This window comes from Apostichopus japonicus, chromosome 19 (genome assembly GCF_037975245.1).
Source record: "Apostichopus japonicus isolate 1M-3 chromosome 19, ASM3797524v1, whole genome shotgun sequence".
Taxonomy (NCBI): Eukaryota; Metazoa; Echinodermata; class Holothuroidea; order Aspidochirotida; family Stichopodidae; genus Apostichopus; species Apostichopus japonicus.
This window is the reverse complement of record NC_092579.1, coordinates 7551722-7574646: the sequence shown is the minus strand read 5'-3', so window position 1 is coordinate 7574646 and position 22925 is coordinate 7551722. Positions and strand designations below refer to the sequence as shown.

At 37.1% G+C, this 22925-nt stretch overlaps 1 protein-coding gene across 3 annotated transcripts in view; it reads right to left on the bottom strand.

The window, feature by feature from the left end:
• The window catches only part of LOC139959703 (neuronal-specific septin-3-like), a 54628-nt gene that overhangs the window by 21188 nt on the left and 10515 nt on the right, over positions 1-22925 (bottom strand). For 2 of the 3 annotated variants that reach the window (XM_071957512.1, XM_071957513.1), the window contains exon 3: positions 8886-9047. In XM_071957512.1, coding sequence (XP_071813613.1) covers positions 8886-9047 — 162 coding nt within the window. Of the gene's footprint in view, positions 1-8885; positions 9048-21560; positions 21607-22925 lie in introns of those variants that run through there. The other variant, XM_071957514.1, reaches the window with a different exon arrangement.

Genomic DNA, 22925 nt, shown 5'->3' with positions numbered 1-22925 from the left:
ACAGTTCAGTTGATAACCACAAAAACCTCTGAAAAAAAGTGAAAACCACTGATGAAGTGATGGAAGAAACAGGAGCCAATTAAGAACCAATAACCTTGATTTAATCATTATAAATGATGATATGTGAAGGGTATATATAAAAGCATGCAGAAGTTTCTGTGTGAGTCACAGTGAGTGAGAATCAGAGTTTGCAAGGTGTAGTTTTACATGTATGTCTTTCATTAAAAAACCAGCTTCCTTTGAGAATATGTATATCATTCGCAACATTTAATAGAAAGACAGGCTACATGCAAAACATTATCACATAAAACATACAACTCCACCAAAATCTTACTAGGAACAGCTACATTCAAATGTTTTGCAAATGGAATAAGGAAGCTTAAATGTACTTATATCAAATTTGTGTGATCTGCAAAGATTTCTGCATCGCATTATACTAGTGTTTCGTCTTTTCAATAAATTGTACACAATTTTTTTTTTTATCTAAATAGACGTTTAACTAAATTTAAGGATACAGTATGAAATGGTATGCAGGGAATAATTTAGTGTTTTATTAATTTATTGTTTTATTAATTGTTTGTTAATTAATTGTTTTATTAATTTAGTGTTTAATTTAGTGTTTTACGTAGCAGTTCTGAAGGCTCTGCGCTTTGTCTCATTTAAATGACTATAAGATTCCTGTGTACATAAACTACATAAATATGTCTTTACACTTGTGCACTGTACATAGCAAGTTGCTCGTTTTGCATAGCATTTTGTGAAACCGGGTAAATTGTTCCCAGGGTATGTTTACAAAATTGCAATGTAAACAATTTACATCAGCTCTAACAACCTTCCATGAGTCATACTGTAATTTTAGCAACAGAAGAATTCCTACATAGAGGGGAGTGGATGCATCTACCAACTTGTACAGTACAGATTATGTGACACAAACAACTTATTTTATCATTTTTCTCTAAAGATGAGACCTCTGAAGACAAAAGAAGCTAAAATTGTACTTTAATTACATTAGATCTTAGAAAAAAAATACCATGGAAACTAACCTTTAATACCAAAATGTTCTTGAGGAATTAAGTCTTAAATCCTGAGTTTCTCATGTCTACATCAGTGTTAATTACTTAAAGCAACTTATTGCATTTTATGACTGTTTCTTTCTTTGTATTATCCTCTAACTAGCATCATTGTAGAATGGAAAATGAATATGTACTCATGTGAAAAAAACCGACAGAAAAATTACTAAAACAATTAAGGAATGTACAGTATACTAAATATTCGCGATTTAGTTTCCAGTCAATATGTTCTATTCCAAACAACCATGAAGTAGCAGTCAGTGACTGTCTCATACAGAGGCAATTTTCCCACAATGTGTTTAACTTGACTGAACTATACCATACATGTGCACTATTCAAAAGTCTACTTAAGACCCATCTTTTCACTTGTTCTTTTGTAAATTAATCAGCTTTCTTGGTAAAGCACCTTGAGCAGTGACTTTTGTCTACTGATTTGGCGCTATATAAGTCTCATTTTATTATTATTATTATTAAAATATATTGCATTGCAGCTCAGCTATGGTATGGTAAGAGAAAGCATGGAGAGACCTATATCCTTGTATTCATTACACATTGGGATACAAATATCAACTGCACTTCCTGCGGTATCAGCAGGAAGTACAGTATCAATGTGTGATCTTTACTAACATGAAGATATCACAGGCTTCTAATGTTTCCCCTTTTTTCACCACATGACATTCAAATCATTTCCTACCAGCAACATTTTGAAGCAATTAAAATTTACATCCCATCTTTTATGATAGGCCATTAACTTAGTAACAACACTACAAAAGAGGTCTGTGAACGCGGACAGACCGTGAAGAACAATAACATGTGAAGCTTCAACACCGACCCCAGGTGGAGCGGAGGGGTCATTTGTGGCCATGAAAATGAAAGATTGACTGGTTTGCCATAACATTCAAATAAAAGAGACCGGTAACAATATCCTCTCAGACTAACAGAGTATATCAGAATGTGTTTAACATATTTATATTAAAACTACTTCTTCATCCTCCCCCACCCCCCCCCCTCCCCACCCACAAATTCCCCAATCAATCATCACAAAGCATTTGTTCTTTTGCAGTCCCTCCTCTAGCTACCTTCCCATTTTTCCACTTCTAATTAAAAAGTATAACAGTAACGGTAATTTCTTGAAATTTGACTACTTATTCTGAAAAACTCTTTTGCCTAAGTACTAAACTTATATATCATTAGTAGGCCTAATGCAATTCATATTTCCTGGTCAACAATGAACAAGACTTTCAAACTGTAAGTACTACTACATGTTACTTAACCTTGCTTGTAAGTCATCCCCCATCCAATGTCATTCAGCTTCAGTCCTGTTTGCTAACCACCCAAGACAAATATTACATACAGTAGTATATCTGTACAGAGAGTGCATGCTCACAAACCTCACAATTGCAACACACCAAGCTGGGAGTTCTCCTTACCTGATCAAAACACCCTGCCAGGGTTTTCTTATTTGATGTTCTCTGTTAAAACTCTAGCTGCACATTGAAGCCTTTCCACCCTGTCTACAACATCTGTCACACAAGAGTGTGTGTGACTCTCAAAGTGACTGCACGATACACTAATAATGTCTTGTCAATAAACAACTGAAATAATCTTGATTAGTTTCACTAATAGCGACTGCATTAGCTTTCATTTCCTTGTAGACTCAGCTCCTCACACAAAACAAACTATATGTGTGTGTGTGTGTATGAAAACTCCCCTCCTTTAATGCAGACAGATGTAACATTGACAGGCTTCTCTGCACAGTAACCTCATCAAACTTGCAAAAACAATGAACTAAGGTGACCAGATACTCAGTCCATATGACAAAGCAATGAATGATGTTGAAAGGCAGGTGAGGGTACAAACCATTTTTAGTCGAAAATGGCTTTTCAAATTCACTCTTCAAACTGATGAAACTATGTACAGTTACCACAATGGTTACTGGGTTAACTTTAATAAATACAACTCTGTCCTGTATGTATGGTAGTGAAACAGATATGCCACAGGTATTATTATGATGGAAACAAAATCACACAATGTTAGTGCAGCCAACCAAATGAGTTAACACATATTGTGTATGGTCCCCTATATGCAGCCTACAACCAGATGTACAACTAGTATATAAATAGAAAGAACAATCTATATAGGCTGAAACTGGTGTAACAAAGAGAAAAAGAGAGTTTGTTATCCATTGATTATAATTGTATCAATGACAAAGATTGGAGCTATTATTTTCACCGATACTGGGACAATATCACTCCAAGCTTAACTCACTGACAAGTGACAAATAGTAAACAGCTAGTGCTGTGAAAATGATACACACAACAGAAACAGGTAACTTGGCAATACAATACATCTGGTAAGATTTTAATGTATGCCTTCATATATCCAACTCAATGGTGAGACAGACCTAACAGGCCCCTCGGGAAACGTGAGTTGTAACTGAGTCACCTTTGGTAATATTTATTTTTATTTCTTTTAGCACAAAGCACAAGACCACAATAATTCACCGCCTAACCCCATCAACTCTGTCAGTGATCATTAGCTCATATACTATAGTGAAGTTGGCTGCATACTTAACTTTATTGAAACTTAAAAGCAACAGCTAATCCATATTGAAGTGAATGTTCATCTATCATATTCCTTTGTTACATAATGAACTGAGAAATACCGAGCTCGGTTTAGGGTAAATAAAGGGTTGTAGGGTTTTAAAGTTGACCACATTTCTTTTTCAGGGACATGATATTGATGCAGAACCTTCCCCCTCCCCCAGCCACATTGACATCAGGGTTAGTATACACTTTTCATGTTAAAGGAGAAGTGGGATTTTGAGAGCCTCTCAATGTTTGTCTGTGCTATGTCATTCAAGGATGTTGACATTGTAGAAATGCCCAAGTATATATATTGCGTCTCTCCAGAATCACTAAAAATAGGCATTTTGTACAAATTCAAATTATTCTGGGCTTTTTTATAAACTTGGAAATAGTTCCAGGGGCACTTTTAATCCAGGGAGTGTATGTGAAATCCAGGGACTATGTTACCAGAAATCAGGGACATCTGGTCATGTTAGTGTAGGGCGGTGCTAGATCATACAATCTATAGCCAGGTATGAGGCAACAGTCTAGGGGATTCCAAGCTCAACGGGATCCTAGAATAACAGGCAAGAAGCACCAAATTTCAAGTTTTAGTTGAGCTTACATACTTAAGGGAAATAGGAAGGGGGATAGCATATGGTGTCTTAGGGCCCCAGAGATTGTTACTCCAGTAACGGCTGGTGGAGAGCGGAAGCATCCACTATTGATAGGTCCCAGTTGACTATAAGTTGACTTCGCAAGTTCCTGCTTGCAGGAGGATCTAAAATACATACATACGTACGTACGTACGTACGTACGTACGTACGTACGTACGTACGTACGTACGTACGTACGTACGTACGTACGTACGTACGTACGTACGTACGTACGTACGTACGTACGTACGTACGTACGTACGTACGTACGTACGTACGTACATACATACATACATACATACATACATACATACATACATACATACATACAAGTGTAATCTTGAGCCTCTCTATACCTGAAGATGTCTATAAGTTTCTTCACAGAGACAATCTTATTTGTCTTGCTCCAGTGACTGTTTACCTCAAATACCTTTACCTTGCATTTCTCCTGAATATTACCTACCTTTAAAGGCACTGAAGACTTGCCCCAAACCGTATGCCGCCCTGTGAAAAAGTTAACTTTCCGTTGCTTGCAAGTGAAGTTTTTCTCTTGTCGCTACAAAATGCAGACAGTAATGAAACGTGATACCTTGTTATCTTTTGCTGGACCTGATATGTCCATCGCTGTATTGTTTGTGCACTGTGCTGTGGGTATTGACCGCAGCTGTATGTACTGACTGTATACTAGTGTCTAATTTCTGACGGTAACAAGCTGTGTGTGTATTTTCTGGGATCAATGGTGGTGTCTAACACTTCTGTTACACCTCATTCGAAACTAGGTCAGATTACAGGCATTAGACTTTTCTTTTTGCGCGAGTCTTCACACCCCTTAAAATGGCAAGTTGTGATTTCTACCTCTGGGAAATATTGCTAGAATTTCCATAGCAGTGTTATTGCCTGAGAAATCACATGATAGTTTGGACCCGCTGCCTGTTACATGTGAAGACATCAGGGAATGTTCTATTCATTTGTCACAGATTCCTGAGTACCACAGCTTGAAATTTTCCTCTTTCAAAAACATTAGAAAGGAAACATTATATTCAAATAGCTTTAGGAAATCCTGTTCATTTCATGCAAGTCCTATCTACTGTATTTGAAAGAAATGAAAAACAGTGGAACGATGACACAAATAAATCTAGCTAAAAATGATCAAAACAAGCCAACATACTGAATTTTAAGTACATTCCATATGGCTTGAATGTATGGTCATATCCAGGATTAAAAGTCATTCCTACTACCTGGGCAAATTTTTAACAATATTTTGTGGTTGTCCCTCACACAACCAGGTCATCCATCTGGGTGGTACTAGTATAATAAAACAGAAAATTTGGTTGTCCAAAAATTTTTTACCAAAATAGCCAAGGAAGACCAATACTGTATGTGTACATTGTAGCAAAGATGTGTAGTTTTGGTGAATAGACCACCAGGCTATATCATCTCTAACTATATTTGAATTTATAAAAGATCTGTCAGAAATTTTATTTCACTTTTGGATCTCACATTCAACCTGTTCAGTGTAATTTTGGATCAGGATCCTATATTTTGATAATTACAGACTAGAACACTCATGGTGATGAACCTTCTAACATTGCATGTTGGTGTGCATGTGTGAGAGAGAGGGAAGGGGTGGGAATGGAACTGCTTGAGACAGCTGCATGGATGAGCTAGCTGGAGTCAGTCTTTACAACATGAACCAAGAAAAATCATTCATTAATACTATTGTAGCCTATTACTTATAATTGCATCTTCTTTTGGAGGGATATGGCATTTAGGTAGGTAAGAACTAAACAAACATTGGAGGATTGCAAGTGGGGTGTGGGGCAAAGTTTGTGCACTCTGAGGTAAAATGGAGGTGGGAAAGAGGGGTGAGGGGAGACGGGTTGGAGGCAGGCTCCTCCTTGATTCCTTGTATCGCTTCTAATCAATTCTATGATCTTATATGAGGAGATCCCTACCGAAACTCACAAAACACAAAATAAGTTACTTCGGAATTAGGTGAGCACTGATGTTGACGACCCTTTAATTGCAGAAGTCAGAAGAATAAAGAAAGGGCTTGAGTGAGCACACCTCACTTTAAATAATATGGAGGAAGCATATCTCTAACGAGTACCATATATCTGTGTTATTGAGAACCATAATCCTATTGAGTACCTTACTTCTATTGAGTACCATATTTCTATTGAGCACCATAGAAATACAATCGTGAATAAATGTAGTGAACATTGGGAGGTCAAATTGATTTTGCTGTCAATCCCGCTTACCAGCTATAATCTGAATTGACATGTCATTGTCAAGCCTAAGGATGTTGTCAATATAAATAGTGTCATCATTTTTATATTGTAATTCTGTGTTGATCTACCTCATAACTATACATATATAGCACATGTCGTCAACGCATTATACAAGGCACGCAGTAATAACAAATGGAACAGAAATTTTCAAAATTATTCTCTGGAGATTTCTTCACTTCCCATGATAATGTATGTTAGGTCATGAACTTGATTTGTTTGAGTTCCATTTTAAAGAATGAAAGTTGAAAATTCAGCATTTCTTCATGTTGCTTCTTGCATGTGGTTTATACAGTTTATGTGAAAGAAGATGTCTGCCTGCACAATATGGAAAACGCTAGAATCAAAAGCAAATTAAATGTTTCCACTCCAGTCTTTTACTTTCATATGGTGAAGAGGTCTTTCAGGGTGTCTTTGTGTCAATTGCTATCTCATTTTGAGTAATAATGTGTAAATGGTAAAACTGCCAACTAAAATTGAATGTAGCTGCTTTACTATCAGTAATCTAATGTATACATGTGTTTAGTTGTTCACTGGATAAACTGAACACATGGCATCGGCATTGCATGCCAAAAACTGCAATCAAAACCAAGATAAACATGAGCTACAAATTTGTGCTGTTCGTTCTCGAACGTGTCAAGTAAATGCACTTAGGCAATGAGATAGCACATTCAGATAGCACATTTCATGTATGAGCTGTCCGAAGTACCCCAAAATTTTAAAAGAAAATGTGATCATAAAATGGGAAGATAAGGAACAAGGGGTAGTCATTATCGTTCTCGAATGTTTCACGCTAAATATTCATATCCCATCATGATTGACAGTGCTTCAAATGCGCACTCCCTGGATAGATGGCAACAAAACAATCCCCCTTTGTGTCACAGTGGTTGTACAGCAATTGTCACTGAAGGGAAATGCTTCTCAGACATAAGTTCCTAGTATAACAAACAGCCGCTTGTACTATAAAGTTGTACTAGTTCTTGATCATAGTGGGTTTATTATTATTAGCTCTGTAAGACTGTACTTATAATGCTGTTAACAGTTGTTTTCGCAAAAGTGAAATTGTCTGCTTTGTTTTACTGCGGACATGGAACCATTAACATTTTCAAGGCTACACATGATAAGGTAGGAACCTGCTTGAACCAATATTTGTATTATAGTCATTTCTTTACAATACACATGCTTGAATGTTGGGATTTAGCAATACTCGATATTGCTGGTTGTCAAATGCCAATGCCAATGCCTACACTGTAGGGCTAGCTTTATAAAATAATGATTACTTCGTTACAAGTACAACAGAGTAACTTCTTTGATATATATGCAGCATAGCGTCTGTCAAACTTCGTTAGTAACTTACATCTACATACACGATCATACATTAAGTGCACATGTGATATTCGCAAAACTGCTCACCACAGAGATAGGAGATTTGAAATGATGGGAGTGGCTTACACGAATGTTTACGTGAACATCATCTCGTGGGTGTCGAGCCACAGAAAATCAACTTCAAAATGTGATATTTTGGACAATATAGACCTTCTCATAATCATAATTAGTTCGTTATGGCAATCCTACCAGCAGGTGTGTGAGCAGAGGGTTTGCTTGTAAAATATGAAGAAAGTTATATGGAAGGTTTTACTCAACATTCTATTCTCCTTTAAGCTAGGGAATGCTCCTTTGTTATTAATAGGTCAGTAACGACAAACAGCGAACAATGATGAATGAAAAGAACCAAATTAGCTAATTAGGGCAGCTGTCTAGCTCAATGCTACCAACCCTATCAAGTATCATATAAAATACAATTGCAATTAGTCAAAACTAGGAAATTTGTATGGATTCTTCCACATCAACGGAGGTATTAATGATTTCAATTCAACTGTAACAATTTCATCACCCTGCTGACAGATAATGTTAGTACTAAACAGATACATGCAAATAGGAACTCAAGAATTCTGCAACATTTTCCACTAATTTTTCACCAATTTAAAATAAAATGATGAAAAGTCAAGCTAATGAACTACATTGTTAATTATATTTTATATCCAGTGATATTTAAAAATGTACCCAAATAAACACTGCATGCTGCTTTAAGTCTTGCCAGTCCAGTTTATCCCCTGATATACATGCACAGGCAGTATACACACAACCGCCCCTCCCACATGTATAACTAACAGCTCAATTAACTCTTACCTTCGTGTGTCTCTCTCTCTCTCTTTACCTACTTAAGTAGGCAACATGCAAAGAGAACTCTTACTTAAACTGCATTGGCCTGTTATAAACCACTCTCCCTTACCCAAACCTTACCGTTTTTCAAAGTATTCTGGCTATTTCTCCTCTGCCAAACGACGTTGTTGTTATTGTTACTGGCGTCTTTGCGAAGTAGTTTTCCCACAAGTCCAGGCAAATGCTCAGTCTCGATCGTACCCGAGCGTTCCACGTCCACAGTGCGAAAAGCTTCCTGAAGAGCTGTAAACAGGAGAGTGAAAGTAAAACATTTTTCGGCTATCAAACCAGAACACATGTTAAAGGCTTCAATAGATACTGTTTCTAAGGCAAGCAGGAAGCATGCACCCATTCAGGAAGCTGCAGTTCAGGAAAAAGCCTGCGGTCTCGTTGTGGCTCAGTTTTTAAACGTCAAGTGCTATTGGGACCATCAGAATAGATACTAGATCTACTCAATGGGTCGTAAAGTGAAATGGGGCAAAAAACTAAATAAAAGACATGAATAAAAAAAATGACCCATAACTGAAGGCTAGCAAAGACAGGAAAAATAGTTCAGATTTAATAATAAAGGCTTGAAAACCCATTTGTTGTTAAGGTGTCAATTGTAATATGTATAGAGGATCTGCAATAGACATGACAAATAATCTCAAACACCTTTAGTATTAAACAATTATATAGTTTATCTGAACAGTGAAATGAACTGTGTGTAATGATGTGTCATCAATATTGTTTTCAACTCTGTCCTTTATATAAGTCACCATTGATACAATTAACCAAAACTAAAAGAATTTGTACTCAGGTGAAATTTTTTGACATGTTTAGATTGGCTCCTGTCTGTCATAGCTAAATTGAGAAGAATGAGAAGCAATCAATAGGTATGAAAGGGCAATAGCAGAACTTTAGGTCAGAAAAGTGCAGCAAAGTTAGTCACTGAATGTTTTAAATATTGCTTGCTACAATGTTAGTGTTTACAGGAGTTGACAGCTAGAGTAGCTGCCCTACGTTAAAGGGTGTGAAGACTCGCGCAAAAAGAAACGTCTAATGACCAGTAATCTGACCTAGTTTCGAATGAGGTGTAACAGAAGTGTTTGACACCACCATCGATCCCAGAAAATACACACACAGCTTGCTACCGTCAGTAATTAGACACTAGTGTACAGTCAGTACATATAGCTGCAGTCAATACCCACAGCACAGTGTATAAACGATACAGCGATGGACATCTCAGGTCCAGCTAAATATAACAAGGTACAGTATCACGTTTCATTACTGTCTGATTTTTGTAGCGACATGAAAAAAACGTCACTTGCAAGCAACAGAAAGTTAACTTTTTCAGATGGCCTCGTGCGGTTTTTAACCAAAGTATTACAGAACTTGCAGCTAGTTTTCTGCCAACCATACAGAAGTCATGCCAAACAAATGAGTGATACCATTAGCCCTACTACACCCCTCCCGCTCTCCAACTCCCTCCTCCATCAACAAAAATAGATCTCCCCCCCCCCTCCGCCCTGCCCTCTCTCCTTACACAATATTACACGCACAAGATAACATAAAGATGGCAACCACTGATGTACAGTAATGACATATACTGCAGTAGGTACCAGTCCTTACTTCTCACATATCAAAGATTGTGATTTAAGGGCAGGTTTAGAAAACATGTACAACATTACGACAGATACCAATGAGAGCCACCTTAACCAACCAACTACTGTACATCTAGCCTAATGTAGCATTTAATCATTAACCAAACATATTACTTTCTGGCTTACATAAATTCCGAGTAAACAGAAACTCTTCTAAGAATTATTTTACCACACAATGCATCTAAGTTGTCAACATTAATTGATACGTGAATAGGGTCAATGACAACGAGGATATTGACCCCTGTAGTGTTTAAGAAACTACCGGATTCCAGGAAAGGTGGTAGAAGAGCTTGTACTACTTAGCATAGTTAACTCGTAATTAAATACAGGATATTTGTATGTATTGTATACCAACACTTTCCATGTCAGTGGACCATTATTGGGGAATAAATTAACTTTATGCTACAGTCAGGGCAATATTTAATTAAAGGAATTGTCTGGTGGAAGATTTGGATACATTGACCTCACAGTTCTTATTTTTATTTTCTAACCATATGAAAATTGTCCCCATGTGTGTTTTCTTTGTAGAAATCTGGTTTCAAATTCACCAGTTTCTCACCAGAAGCACCATTAGTTCAAACGCATCAATTTGGTGATTGACGTAGTGCAGGCACATAGGCAAAACAAGCGACTTGACGTTAGCACTCCAATTTGCGCAGCGTATAAACTCTCGCGTGTACACGCACAGGTGATTGCCTAATATTACGTACACATCGCAAGGTACGTATACAGCCTACCATGCCCAGTTGGTACGTACATATAGCTTTGCACATAATACACTCTCACAGTCAAACCACAGTTCATAAACCGCTCTTCGAAATAGCTGAAATAAAATGCACGGATCAAATTTACAGTAAAAGGAAGCTTGTAAAGTATTTGGGACATCGAAAGATGAAATTTCGCGGAATCGATGTCAGAGCAGAGAGAGAAGCTTAGGTTTCGCAGAACTGTCCGATTAGTGAAAACGTTAGAGTAGACTAAATGTCAACATTCTTCGCACTGGAGCTGGACAGCGTGATGTATAAACAAGGAAGAGTCTGCTGTTCACACTTACCTTGTGTTACACAAAAATCAACAATACTTTAAAACATAATTTATAAAAAAAATTGGATAAACTATCTTTCCAGTGGCAGTAAAATACACACTGATACTATCTGAGCATGGGTGCCCATTATCTGACTTTTCTAGCATATTTTGGGGCAATCCTGATCACCTATAATGAACTACGACAGTGACCCCAACGCCCGACCAGTGCCGCCTGGTTTCGTATAAACATTTAAAGGAATTGTCTGGTGGAAGATTTTGATACATTGTCCTTGTAGTTATTATTTTTCTCTTTCTAACCATGTAAAAATTGTCCCCATTCGACATTTTCTTCTTGTAGAAATCTGGTTTTCAAATTCACCAGTTTCTCACCAAAAGTACCGTTTGTTCGAACGCTTCAATATGGTGTTTGACGTAGTGCTTGCAGATAGGCAAAACAGGCGACTTGAAGTTAGCACTCCCAATTCCGCAGCAAATTAACTCACGTATAAGCACATTGAATTGCCTCATATATATAACGTACATACTCGCGAACGTATATACTACGATGCTCAGTTGGTGTACTTGTATAGCGTTACACATAGTACACTCACACTCAAACCACAGTTCATTAACTGTTCTTCGAACTCGCTGAAATAAAATTCACGGATCAAATTAACAGTAAAAGGAAACTTATAAAGTATTCGTTAAACCGAAAGATGAAACTTGGCGGGATCGATGTCATCGCAGAACTGTCCGATTGTAAACGTTACAGTAGCCTGTACACGCGAACATTCTTCGCGCTGGAGCTGGATACCGCGATGTATAAACAACGAAGAGCCTGCTGTTAAAACTTATCTTGTGTTACACAAAGACCACGAAACCACCGATCTACTAAATATATTGCGGCTTAAGGAGTTTTTTAAATCATATCTAATTTATAAGAAATTTCACCGGAAATTATTGAAGAAATTGATCGAATCGTTGTCAGAGCAGAATATAGCGCTGAAAAGCTTAGGCTTCGCAGAACTGTCCGATTGTCAACGTTTGAGTACAGCCTACATGCGAACATTTTTCGCGTTGGAGCTGGATAGCGCGATGCATAGCCTGAACAACTCAGAGTCTGCTGTTAAAATTTACCTTGTGTTACACAAAGACCACGGAACCACCGCTCAAGTACATGGTGGCTTAAGGAGTTTTTGAAAACATATCTAATTTTTAAGAAATTTCACCGGAAATGAAGGAAGAAATTTATCTGTATACACACGCTGTTTTTGTTGTGATTACCGTATAGGTACTGTGCGGAGGGTGGGTTATGACGCAATCTGCTATGGCAGAGCTGACGTCACGTATTGTACTGTTCAAATCATATTTGAAGTGTCTATCCATAACGATTAAAAAATCGTTTCTCTGTCAAACGCAACATTAGCGTTCTCATACTTTGACAACATGTTTGGAAAATTATTTACTATTTTTTAAGGTAACTTCTTTGGGCCACCAGACAATCCTTTTAACAGATGTAAATGTCATCTGTCAGCATGATTCACGAACGTGTTTACCAGCAAAAGGAAACAAAAAGGATGTCAAAATTTGGGTATTTTTAGGAAGTCATGGTGACAACAGAACGTCAGCCTTGTGGCTCGTGTAAATACTTTTGCTTGAGTTTGTGCAATTTCCTAACCTCCAAAGAAAAAACAAATAGACAATGGGCTCAGTGACCTTGAATTAAACTAAATTCAGCAGTCATGTTTACATCAATTATTGAAACTACTGTACTGTGAACGTGGTCAATAAATAATATACTTGCAATACAAGGTAGTATTGTAACTAGATACAACGTACCTAAATAAGGATCAATAAAGAAGGCTGCATGCTGAAACCTTCTGGGCCCTAAATGGGATAAATTACTTTTGTCCTAAAATATGCTAGTGAGGTACCAGAAAGGATAAAAGTTTGTTGTACCTACATAGAATACAAGCTCACAGTGCATATTCAGGTAAACAAACCCATCATATTTGAATTTGAATATTGATTTTATATATTAAAATGAATATTAAAATTGGAGGGCAAATTTGATATACAATGTGTTCATTGTTCAATAAATTCACTGGTATGTATAGCAATTTCTCACAGACGTATGAAATAAACGCCTAGGATTAAATGGATACATCACTATCAAATCTGAGATGTACTTTTCAAAGCTATTTCAAGTGATCCATGGTTGAAATATATACTGTATCTACATAAATGATAGAGCAAACATGTACTACAAACTCATCTGTTGTGACCTTCGTTTCTCAAGTCTATAGGAAATATTAAAATAGGAAGTCCAGCTATTCAGTAAGTATGGTGGTCAATATCCCACCCACAATATCCTATCATTATGAAGGTTTACAAAGAGGTGAAGGTTAAATGCCCTTTTCCAAAACAAGAAATACACATTTCTGGGTTTAATCAAATAGCCATGTAACGAGCAGGCCCATGTTATTTAGGTAAATTATGAGGCATGCCTGTCTTGATGTGTAATACTACATGATCCACAAACAGTGATCTGTGGATGGGATGATTAGTCTATCTGGGAATTAGACATTCTAAGTTTAAGGAGAAGCAAATCCAGCAATAATCTTTATCTATATTCATAGAAATGGTTGTGATCATCGATGAACAGGGACCTCAAACAGGAAGAAATATCTTCCGTTTGCGAGATATATGTCAAGAGCCTGTTGGAGCCCAAGAAAACAAAATTTACGAAATATTCAATATTCCTTAAGATTATTATAATTGAAATGGAAACAATTACCTCATCCCATATTTTCCCCCGGCCCCCTGACTAATTCCCAATACCTGGGTTGGGCTGTAGTTCTACTTCCCCCTCCTCTCCCCATTGTCAGGCCTAAATAGCACAGTCGAAAGTTATATTAAAAGACTGAACACTGTCATCACCCTGATGGAATGATATCACTAATTAGGTCAATTGTCTGCCGTTCAGGTTTTTGTTTCAATTCATGTTTTCATGGTGATGCATGCAGTAGGTACTGTTACACAATCAATCAATCAGACATCAACGATACTATTATGTATATATTACAAAACTTCATCATTTACAAACCTACCAAAGAACAAATAAATCAATGAATTTAAAGAAAACTACAGCATTCGAACTCGAGTGGCTCTGTGATGTCAGTTTTAGACTTGCCCAGGTCTTCAGTCTACCATTTATGAGGGAAAGATGATGAAATCCCAAACAGAAAAGAAAAAAAACTATTACCAGCTGTTTGCTGAAGTTATTCATAACAGCATCTTTTTCACACAGATTTATTATGATGGTTGTGTTATATTACAGTAATTTTTTCAATTATGTAGACCCCTGCTACAGTACTTATGTAACTTTAAAAAAATGGAAAAATTATAACAACTCACGGATCAATTTTGTGGTTCACATTTTGCACAGAAGTTTTCAGGCCTGTTTATGATGGTTTCACTTCTCATAACATAATGGAAAAATATGCATCAGTGTACAAAAAATGCATACAGTATATGCACCAGGTTGCCGATTTTGCAAATATAATATTGAATAAATTATCCCTTGAATTGGTACACTATGGTAGTCCTGAACAATGCCTATCATATGGACGCTTTCACTACATATATACAATAGTCCTTACTGTACAGGTAAAATACGGTCATTGACATAGTTCTGTTAATTGCCACTGAGGGTTGAACCCATATCAAAAGAGTACTGTGCTGTAGAATGCACTACAAAACTGTACCTTATTGCTATATGGACACTGTATCCTCCCGACTTCCTTTTTGTAAACAAGTTAATTGTACTATACCATTGTACCAAACAATAATTTAACTATAAATACATTATATAGCAATACACCCTTTACTGGCCCCCAAATTTTAGCATGCTAATAGTTGCTTGAAGTTTTCAAAGATATTTTGCCGAAGATTCTATCCATATTATTCCTAGAGACTTGGGAATAATTTATTCCAATGTTCACTATGTATTCAAGCAGTTGATTGAGGTTCACTGTACGTGCAACTTGTTTCTCATTATGCCAGATAATTTATTCCCTGTCCACATTGGGAGAATACAATGTGCAAGTCTCAAAAGAAGATTAGGCAATCAAATATCTCAGTGATGAAAAGTAAGTATTTTGAGGCAGAAATATGCTAGTCCAGGTTTCTATATATATAGGGACCATGCATACACAGAAATATGAAGACAGTCCTCCCCCACCCCACCCCCCCCACCCCGGCCCCTTTAAAAAATAATTTAAAAAAATACTTGATGCATGGTCTCAAAATGATATATTGTAAGACTGCCTTGTTCAACCTCAGTCGCTACGGCAACACTCGATACACAAAGATTTGACACAGGCTTTGAATATCGAATGCCATCAGAGGAATTCTCAATGTGTATTGTAATATTGAAAGTTTTTGTGGCCAATTTTGCACATATCCCTCAATCATTATATATAGTACCTTTAAGTTTAAGCAGGAATGAGTGACCATTATTGACTAATCGGGGAGCTGTTTTACTTTATAGCAGCTCCCTAGAATATGCTTAAAGCAGCATTTTGCGTCCTTTTCTATGGTTTTTTCTCAACCTCATTGATTCCACGATGCCATAACGACATACATAACTAGCTTATCTATTCAAATCTTACTTCAAATGGTGGCATAAAAGTTGAAAATTTACAACTTTCAACTTTGTTTTTGTAGAAGATATTTTCCCTTGGGATCCAAATAAACCTTGTCCATAATATGAATATTTAAAAGCTACAAACGTCATTGCATGCCAATACGTAATACAACACCATGCTTGATTTGTGTAGATCCATGCTTGATTTGTGTAGATTGTCTATGGCAGTTGTACCAGGGAGCTGTTAAGGCCCGGTCACACTATACCGATTTTTTATCGGAATACTATCAGATTTTCGCGGAGGTATCGAAACAGCCTGTTTTTCGTTCGGGTCTTCTAGCCACAGTGATAAAGGACCTGATTTGCTATCTGTTGAGCCATTCCGATGTGGAATATATAGCCCTCTCCTAACTTTTGATATTGACTCCGTTTCCTAATATCGGATAGCTATCCGATTTCTCTTCCGATTTTTATCGTTTTTGGATGTGACGTCACTTCAGAATTTAGTCCGTTCCAGAACCCCTCAGATTTGGAGTAGGTATTGGAATATTCCACTGCATTCATTATATTCACTACCACAAACCTCACTCTTCGGCCCCAAATCGGAAAAATCGGACCGTATTCCGATAAAATATCGCTGTAGTCTGACCGGGCCTTTAGAGTCCAGCTCGCTGGTTGTTCAAAGTTACCAACTCGACGTTTGAATCTATATTTAGCAACGGCTCATAACTAAACCTGCATCTCTGATTGGTTGGATTTGAACTAGTTGGATTTGAACTAGTGGGTTGGGGGAACAGTTTGCGATTAATATAAAATGTGGAATGTGTCGGTGGACACTTTTCTCATTATCTGCAAATGTCCTTAATTACTCGCCAATTAACGCTTTTGGCAGAGAAATAACTTGGCTAATATCTTAGTTTGCTGTTTTGTGATTGATATATGTAAAAAACTCGATGGACTTGTCAAAAAAGAGGAAAACAGCGACAAAACGCAAAATGCTGCTTTACGGGAGTTAGCTAATCTCCAGCCCACCAGGATTCTCAGCATACAGTAGGCCTACTTCCTCTTCATGACATTATCTTACTGTATAAACTGTGTGTTCTTTACATTGTAGTAATTATTGTTGTGAAGCACAAACAATAAATGAACATTCATATGGAATGAACACAGTGAGGTGACCTTTATATTTACAGACATTATTGCGTGCAATGTGGAGGGTGGTACTCGACAAAGTATGAAAACTAACAATAGGCATGGAGTGCAACAATATGATCTGTGTTATTATTCAACATTGATATTATAACTTTCTCAACAATTTACCGTACCTAGATATATCTGTTGTTTCAGTTCTGCTGTAAAGCATTGTCCTTTGGTTAAATTGACATTCGAAAACCTAGGGCTATAAGTTTGACAGTATCAGAAACACTCTGAATTGGTAAATCACTGCTGTCTGACAGAGCATTCAACTTATTCACCTATTGCCCACCTAATCACTTCCGTACTTTTTTCCTCTCATTTATTTAGAAAAGAATGCAAAACCTTTTCAAACACACAGTGAAGCTCGCTTTTTTCAAGAGATGAAAGAATTCAGAGACTGAGTGATTGTCCTGGTCTTTGTTAAAAGGTTGAATAATTTCCTTCCATTTTCTAAGGTGCTATTGTTATTCTGTATCCTATTGAGTTGTGTTTGAGTTGCAGAGGGCCCTTGAAATGTCATGGACCCTCCAAGGTTTAATCCTTGAGTAGAACAGAAGCTAAAGGTGGATAAAATTCAGTACTTACTTGTACAACAATCCATATAGCATGCATGCTGCACAATTTTACATTGTGCTGCACATTCATTACATCTGAGGGATAAGCGTATTAATAACCAGTATCGGTTTGAAGAGCATAGAATTAATTACATGAAAGCTCCATAATGCATTCCATAATTATAGACATGATCAAAACAATACCTATCATGATAGTTCAAATCATCTCGTTTAGCACTTTTAATTGTAGTCTAAGGTTGTAAACGATCACAAAATCATGATGAAGCTTCTTCACAAAGAGAAAGTGAACGAATATAATTCAAAGACAACAATTTACTTACTTCAAGGCCTTGTCCTACCTCTGCCTTAAAAGGACGTGCTGTATAATAAGTAAAACCTAGATGAGGTCGTTTTCCTTTCTTTTTTTTTGGACTTAAAATTTAAGAACCATCACTAGTAGTATAAGGCACTTTAATGACTTCTATACACTTACACCCCCACTCATACTTAGAGACAAGTATGTATTAGGCACTTACCTGAGATCCCACTAAATACTTCACACAAGTATGCAAACTGAACTTGTTTCTTTACCTGATCTGGCAATTGTAAGTTTACAAATGACAGATCTATGATATCATAGCTCAATGCTAGATCGCTGACAAAGACAGAAACAATTCCTCTTTCAACAGAATTTAATACCGACAGTGAGGTACATACTGACCAACCCCTACCTTAGTCAAATCACTTAGTCAAAAAAACATCCTGCAATGGCTATACTAGATATGTATATATACACAAGAAGGGAAGTTTTTTATCAGGACCTAAAATACACTCCCCAGGGTATGATCACAGGCTTCCGGATATTACAGCAACAATTCATTGGATAAAAATATTTCCTCCTAATACTTTGGATATCTTGCGAACTGGAACCGAGATAGCTGCCAGATTAGATTAGGCCTGACTCTCTCAAGATCAGAAGGTCACTACAACACAACTTACACACAGCGAGCAGTGAGCCAGCCCATAGAGAAGGAGAGACGCACTGGTGCACCAAAAAAGGACTGTATTTTACCACCAAATGATGTCTCTGTACTTTATACCACAGCCTGGATGAAATACCAAAAACTTCAATGAACTTTCAAGTCAAGGATCATAAAAGCCATATATATACTGGGTAACTGAGCATAAAACCAGCCCACTAAAATATTAACCAATCTTGAGAGCTTTTTACTCTTTATTGAAAAGACATCATAAATCTCTCAGCTCAAAAATTGTTCAACTTTTATGAGATTTTTGTCTTGCTGTGAAGATGTGCAGGGATATGTTCAACATGACCAAGTTGCATGACTTTAAGCTACCATATGGGGGGGGGGGGGGGGTTATACGACAGGTATATGTGGACCCCTGGATCCTGTGAAATATATTTCTTACTTATTTTGACATGCACTTTTCAATTGATTGTTGCATATATATGATCCTCTTTATATTGCAGTGATACAGCACTGAGTCAGGACAGCTCTATAAATTAACACTGTGCTGATATGATGGAGTATCATTATTAAAGGGTGTGAAGACTTGCGCAAAAAGAAACGTCTAATGCCGGTAATATGACCTAGTTTCGAATGAGGTGTAACAGAAGTGTTAGACACCACCATCGATCCCAGAAAATACACACAGAGCTTGCTAACGTCTGTATTTAAACACTAGTGTACAGTCAGTACATTCAGCTGCGGTCAATTACCCACAGCACAGTGTACTAACGATAGAGCGATGGACATCTCAGGTCCAGCTAAAGATAACATATGGTATCACGTTTCATTACTGTCTGCATTTTTTTGCAAGCAACAGAAAATTAACTTTTCCAGATGGCCGCACAGGGTTTGGGGCGAGTCTTCATTGCCTTTAATGGGGACACCCTGTTTTACCTTTCAGTTGAAAATGGCACAATTCTATCATTTCAGACTTTGCTCTTTTATATTTCAGCTCTTGTGAACATTTTTTTTTTTGCCAGACATTAAGACATCATCTGTACATCCAACCTGATGCTTCAATATAAAAGCGACAACAAAGAGATACTGTTCACTTCCAACCAGTTAATTAGTGACAACAAAAAAGCTACGGTACACCTCGAATCATGTCTAAAACAGCTTCTTCCTTTGATATCTCAATAGAGGGGAAAATAACAGCCACAGAGACCGTATATAATGACCATATACACTGACATGAACAGTAGTTCCTGTCCCTTCTATGTTTACATTCAAACCTACAAACACTTACAACTTTACTAGTGCTCCATGAAGTCGGACAAAAATTGGAATAAATGAAAGCATTGTTCAGGACCCTGAGGTAAGGTGGTAGCTAATAAACAGTAAATAGGAAACCTCTTTGAAACTTAACAAGGTAGTTTAAACAGGAACCACAACAAATTTACCAGCTAAACAAAAATCCCATTTGCTGAGCCCTAGCTAAAGCCAAAGTAAACCCTGGTCACTTCTTACTAATAATATGGACTCCATTCAGGACTGACCTGCTTATCAACAAGTGAAACCATTTCAATGTGTGTATATGACCTACTTAATTCAACTTGTTTAGAAACTTGACCCATTCATCCTTCCTATTTTTTGATAGTTTAACCTAATTTTAGAAACTGTCATCACTTAACTTACATTTTTTCCATATATAATACCATATATACCCGGGGTGGCTTACTAGTGGAGGAGACTTCCTTTTAATTTCTGTTTTCCGTATTAGGTAAATAATTACTCGAGTGGCAATTCGATTAATTGGCTAATCAAAAACATGTCATAATCTGACAAGAGATCCAGATGAAACCTCAATTAATCCAGTTTACATTGTTTTGTAATAAAACTTAGAAACAAAAGCAAACTGTTGCCAAAAACTGATCTCAGGAGGCATCATGCAGGAAAATATTAATAAAGTGGTTCACAATTAAGTTCAAAGTAATAGTGGAACTTCCCTCATCTGGATATGAATCTTTTAAGAGGGAGAAGGGGAGGGGTGGAGGTCAAGTGTGTTACTCATGACTTCAAATAGGTACCCATTATAAGGTTAAATGCACCATTGCTTCCAGATTTAGGAATGATCTCAAGCCAATGACTAGCATCACCCCCATTGAAAGGATACTGCTGTTGGGTAACAGTGCAGTATTTATAAATGTATACATAAAGGTATAAAGATGTAAATCAAGTATTTGGGGGAATCTTTAAGCAAAATTTAATTTAAATTTAATCTGCAGATACAAAAAGCTGCTAATATAATTTGAATTAATACCATTCCAATGTTCTGTCCCTTGAAATAAATCAGGACCTCTCTATCCAGCCCACAGACATATTAAAAACCTGTCTTCACAGTTAATTCTCGACTTTCCTTTGGGAGAGGGAAGGATGAGGAAAGGGAGGCAGGGAGATAGGAGGGTGGCAGGGGAGGCGAGATCGAGGCATAGAGGAGGGAAGGAGACAGGTAGTGGGGTACGTGAGATGAAGGCATTAGAATGTTACCAAACACTGCAAGTATTGGAGTACAATTGAAAGCACAGCGAAGCTCTGCAATACACTTTTAACAATATATTGGCAGGCAGGTAGGTATATATACCTCCTCTTCTCTGCATTCGTAAGATACAAAAGGCTGCCTGATTAAAGATAAACCTAACAACAAAAAAAGAACCTACCAACAGAGCATGTGATGATCGTCCTCTCCATTCACACTCAACATGAAGGACTTCTCTTTTCCTATCAGATACAATGAATGGTTTGTTTGGTTTTCTAAAAGTTCTCCCCTTTCAGTTTACATCCAACAACTTAAGTGTTTCCCAAGGGTATTTCTTTTAGCAATTCCACACACAAAGGATTTTTCCATTTTCCTTCTCTTCTCTCTTTTTTTCCCCCCTTCTTTCTTTCTCCTTTTTCATTTCCACATCAAAACCTTCAACAAAACTGTCCACAGAGATCCATCCACAAGCCATTACAGTATATATCTTATCAGAGGGAATGTTCCAGATCGAGCTATCAAAGCAATGTTTTCCCTCCTGGCAATCACTCAACAAACAAAGAAGGCTGTGAATACATGATCCAAGATCACACAAAGAGATTCTCTGATCATCCAGACAGAACAGCTATTGCTGGCAAACAATGCAACAATTTAAGTTGATACTGAATAAAAAAAAAATTCAAAATAAAATGAAACGATAGAATTAATCAAGGATTTTTCTATAGAAATTTTATCCTACAAACGCTTTCCCCCTTTACTGTAATATTACTCACATGTACATGCTAATTTCTCGAAATGGTTGACGCTTTCTACGCAAGTTGATGAAACAATGTTCTGTGATTTTATTAAATGTTGAATCTCTGTTAAAAATTCACCAAAAATTCATCCCAAGTTTGAAGAAATAGAAACTTGCATTAATAATTTAGCTCGCAATGCGAAGATTAATTATTCCATTAAACATTGCTTAATCATCACTGGGCATTGGATGTTTTGTCAATATTTATGGATTGTAGCATACAGGGGCTTCATTTATAAAATGTCTCATTAATAGGCCAAATCCACACAATTGCAAATATAGTCCACTGTAGAGGGACACTATGACACCCCTCAGTGGTCTGATGGCCAATCATTGTACATAATGATGTGTTAGGTTTGCTGTGCACTTTTTTTAGTCACAGAACTCATAGACGTTCAAGTACTACGCCTGGACAAATACTACCTCCCTATTCCTTTTAACTTTTTTGACCCTACTGTAGCTATCATTTCCATTTTTCATGCACTGAAAAACAGTAAAACCTGAGTAATAATGTTTCTTTAAGTACTCCTTTCCTAATAAGCCATTGAAATTTCTCAGCTCAGAAATTGGTGGATGCTGTAGATTCAAGTTACAGTTCTATTCTGGAAGGACTGGAGACCACTGTTGAGGGACAGTACCGTATAACATACCAGAATGGTCTGATTGATGATTCTAATGCAACATACAGTACAACCAGGGAGCTGCTAGTAGCAGCTCCCTGGTACAACAGTAGGTGTGCTTTGTACTTGA